General features: G+C 35.9%; 1 protein-coding gene across 1 annotated transcript in view; it reads right to left on the reverse strand.

Annotated features, from left to right (window-relative positions):
- Positions 1–763: 763 nt before the first annotated feature.
- TLK1 (tousled-like kinase 1) overlaps positions 764–4105 on the reverse strand; it is a 50389-nt gene continuing 47047 nt past the window's right edge. Inside the window, exon 22 of the mRNA XM_009878914.1 lies at positions 764–1543. Coding sequence (XP_009877216.1) covers positions 1367–1543 — 177 coding nt within the window. The 3' untranslated portion in view covers positions 764–1366. The remainder of the gene's footprint in view (positions 1544–4105) is intronic.

Here is a 4105-nt window from a genome sequence, read left to right on the forward strand (position 1 = left end):
TATAGGTATTCAGCATCAAGAACGGGATAGTAAAAGAATAGTGAATGGGAGAAAGATACACTGTTTTGAAAAATAAGTTTCTACCATACAAGGCAGTTAGAAAATGTTTCACATTTTAAAATATCTGTACAAGCCACAAGAAACATTTCCTTGTTGATAGTAACTTCCAGAAATAGAGAATAACCATGAGCAAATTCTACACCTAGTATCAACGCGCTCTGCAGGTTGAGACTGCAATAAACTGACTTAAAGAACTGTACTGTATATTGCCAACACAGATCTGTTTTACATGCCTTGACTGTTAATGAATTGCCTACTCTTAATCTCTCTATAACGTACAGTTGACTTGCACCTTAAGGAGGTCATTTGATTTTTTTCGCAAAAGTAAAAGCAACGTCATTTAGCAGCAATTAAAAGCGCCTTGAGGGAGACTTAAAAAAAATACAATATCCAATTAGAAAAAGCCATACTTTAAACATTTGTACAGGAATAAGTTGCTGAAATTTAACTGAAAATGTGACATCTGTACAACAATTTACAACAGAGCTAGAAGGGAATTTATCATTATTTCTGCATAGAACATCATACATGACCTGTTTGCATTTGGTTTCGTACTGTTGCTTCCTTTTAACAGAAGTTTGGGAAGTTTCACAACTTTCAATACCACAGCAAGTACAGCATTTTTAGAAAATTGAGCAGATTTCAAAATTAGCAACCTATTTGAGAAATAAGTACCAGGAATTCCACATCACCCTTCCAATCCAAATTCGGTGAAACACCACCACATTTTTGGAGGTACAAGCCTGAGTTGCCAAATAAAAGACCACAATTTTGTCTGAGGAATCTGATACAGAACATACCTTTGACCATTCTCACACTCCCTTACTTTGGTTTCAAAAGAACAATGTCTTGGAAAGATGGCAGTTTATTTAGTTTATAACCAGGCACGGAATTTTTCCTGTGTTTACAAATTTGCTCACTACCCTTTTTTATTTAAATAATGAAAAACTACCCTTCATGTTAGAACTTTCCAGTATCAACCAAATGTACTTTAAGTATTAAAAAGATTATTTACAATGTTCCCCAGAAAAAACTAAAAACCTTTTCTTCAGTCTTAAACACAGTACACCTGTTAGTGTGTAACAGGTAGTGTCATCCTTCACTGTTTAAAGATATTTCTCAGAAGGGTACATTTATTCACAGTCCATGATCCATCCCAATCATACAAATGACACTATGTAGGAGGACTTCAGTCTGAAAACACAGTTATCAGACTTGTCCCGTGTAAGAACACTCAAATGCTTTCAAGCTCAAGTCTGCATCTGGAAACTACACAAAGGTATCATGCCATTCCTCGGTTGGAATTTCAGTACGAAATAATGCTTGAAGTCGGTGGCGTAGGGGACGCTGCTAGCCCAGTCATATGCAAGTTTCCTGAAGAATTTGATCTCCTCATGTGAGGGAGAAGATAAGGATCATTAGCCAGCTGGTGGACATCAAATCTATCCTCTTTCCGGTATGCTAAACAGCGTCTGATGAAGGCCTGCGGAAGAAATGTAAAAAGTTACAATGTCATTCCAAATAATTATGTCTGCTTACAAGGAAATATGCATGTCCTCCTGAATAAACTGGTTTCTAAACAAGTTCTTGTTCCTATATAATTCAAATGACAGTGCAGCATTTTACTACTGAATCAAATGAAAAGCAAAGTAATGTCACAGTAGGAAAAAACTCCAAAACAACAAACCAGGCAAAATAATCAGCTTCAAATAATCACACTTCAAATATGTATTTCCATGTTCCAGGACTATATTTACAAGTAAAATGCTAACATCTCACACAATGAGAATTCTGCACGTGCAATCCCTGAACAGCTTAGTAAAACCAGAAGCAAATGTCAGAGAACTGAAAAAGTAGGAAGGAGGTCCAAGGAGCTTCCAGAACCATTCAGCTGTGCAATCAGTAAAAGAGTCGACGGAAGATGCAGGGACAGAGTTTCAGTGCCCTAGTCGACCTCCGCAAGCAGGCTTTACCACACGGGCCATGAGAGAATAGAGCAAAACCTGAAATGTGACAATGATGGCTTCCATGTTCAACAGCCACTAAATAACTAACAGACTACTTAAGAAACCACTACCTAACTGGAACTTTTTTCCCCCCAGAAAAAGCTCAATCTCATCCACTTCAAAGTATCTAATTAATTGAAAAATTCTGCACTTAGCTTCTGGACTGTTCTTGACATAATATGTTAGCCTATGTTTCAGTCCACATGATGCATGCCAATCACTTTGTTCTGAAAGTTTCTGTCAAGTCTAATGCCTAGCATACACAGAACATTTGGTCTCCTGAGAGCTTGGGCTTCAACATTTAATGATAGAAAATCCTTATGATTGCTACAGAACTGATTAGCACATCATTACTTAATTTAGAACTTAATTTAAAAGAATTACATATCTTTTCTTTGATAAATCTGTTCAGCTGTTTGTTCTTTGCTCCAATTAAATACTGGAGATTAAAGGAAAAAAAATCTGCGATACAAGTTCCAAAGAATCCTGCTAGAATTTACTTCTATCCTTTACATACCCAGCATGAACAAGCTAGAAAACCAAAATCATGCACATGTGTTTATATAAATATATTTTCATATTTTCTCAGACATTATAGATTTGAATCAAATTCTTCACAATAAATCCTTCCTAACAAATGAATTGTTAACAGTTGTTTGCAAGATCCGCAGATTAACGGTTTGTGTCTAAAATGTTAACATACTCCACGCTTCTGTGGCACTCTAGACACATTACTGCGATGCAAAGGAGTACACGACACAAAATAGGAAAAAGTGAGGAGGATCAAAGGATGGTTGCGGTCTGAAAAATAAACCAGCAATGTCATTTCAGGTTCCATATTTATTTCATCCCCATATTTTCCAAAGCAGAATTTCAGTTTACAAGCTGTTCTTTTCCAACTGCCAGGCCTATAAATCTGAAAGACAATTTGGATTCCACAGTCATCATAAATGGTCTGAATTTACAAGTTAGTCTGAAATTGTTTTATAGCATTTCCACTAGAGAATAATTTCTCCCTCTCTCTTATAGGTATCGTGACAATAAAAGTGAAGAACACTGGAAGTTTATTTTAGTCTTTCGAACAAACAGAACATGGAATACACAGAGAATGTTAAAGAAATTGACAGTCTCCATGCTGAACTGCCTACTCTGTGCTGACATCATCCATATAAAAAGCTACTAATGACAAAGAAACATAAAGCAAAAAGACAAGGATACAAACTGTTAATATGTAATGTTGTTATATGATTTGTATCTGTCAGTTGTATTCAAGGGACACAATTTTTCCAAATGGGGGTGAAAAGACCAAAACAGCAAATAAAAAACTCAACCAAACAAAAAACCCAGGTTGAACCACAGTTTTTCAACCAAATTTTTGTAACCTTAACTGCAGCTCACTCACTAACACTACTTCTGGAAAACATAAAGTTTGTGGTACACTGCTATTGGTTAACAGCAGGTTTGTGTACCCAAAAGACTTATTTTCTTGGGAAGTTACAGCCTCTAGAAATAGGTTTCCTTTCATTTCAATTTTCAGAAGCTAGTTTAACATTCCTAAATTTTTTGCAGCCTGTGTCCCAAATCTAAGTATGTTTAATTAGTTGCTGAAACTTGAATAGGCATTCTACTATCTTGGCATTTTTTTCAACAAGTACATCTCTACTGCATCTGGCCATGAATATATCTTTCAAAAACTGGGACAGTTTTACAAACAAGTAACACATAGATCATGTTTTCTTCCATATTCACAGAATTGGCCTTGTGTTACATATGCTCACAGCAGCAATCATTTGGGGAACTCACTTTAATCGGTTTCTGAATAGCCAGTCTGTGGAGATGAGTTTGACACTAGAGATGTTTCAAAGTAAGATTTTTTAAATACAGAAAACATTGCCACCCACATCTTTGTGGCAGATCAACTATTTTGGCAGGATTATTTCCTGAATCAGCATTAATGTATCTTACAGATTCTTCATATCGGGAATTTATGTTTCTAAACTCAGCTTTGAGTTGATGCACACATGCTATGACCTTTCAAG

The sequence above is a fragment of the Apaloderma vittatum genome, unplaced genomic scaffold (assembly GCF_000703405.1).
Source record: "Apaloderma vittatum isolate BGI_N311 unplaced genomic scaffold, ASM70340v1 scaffold12351, whole genome shotgun sequence".
NCBI lineage: Eukaryota > Metazoa > Chordata > Aves > Trogoniformes > Trogonidae > Apaloderma > Apaloderma vittatum.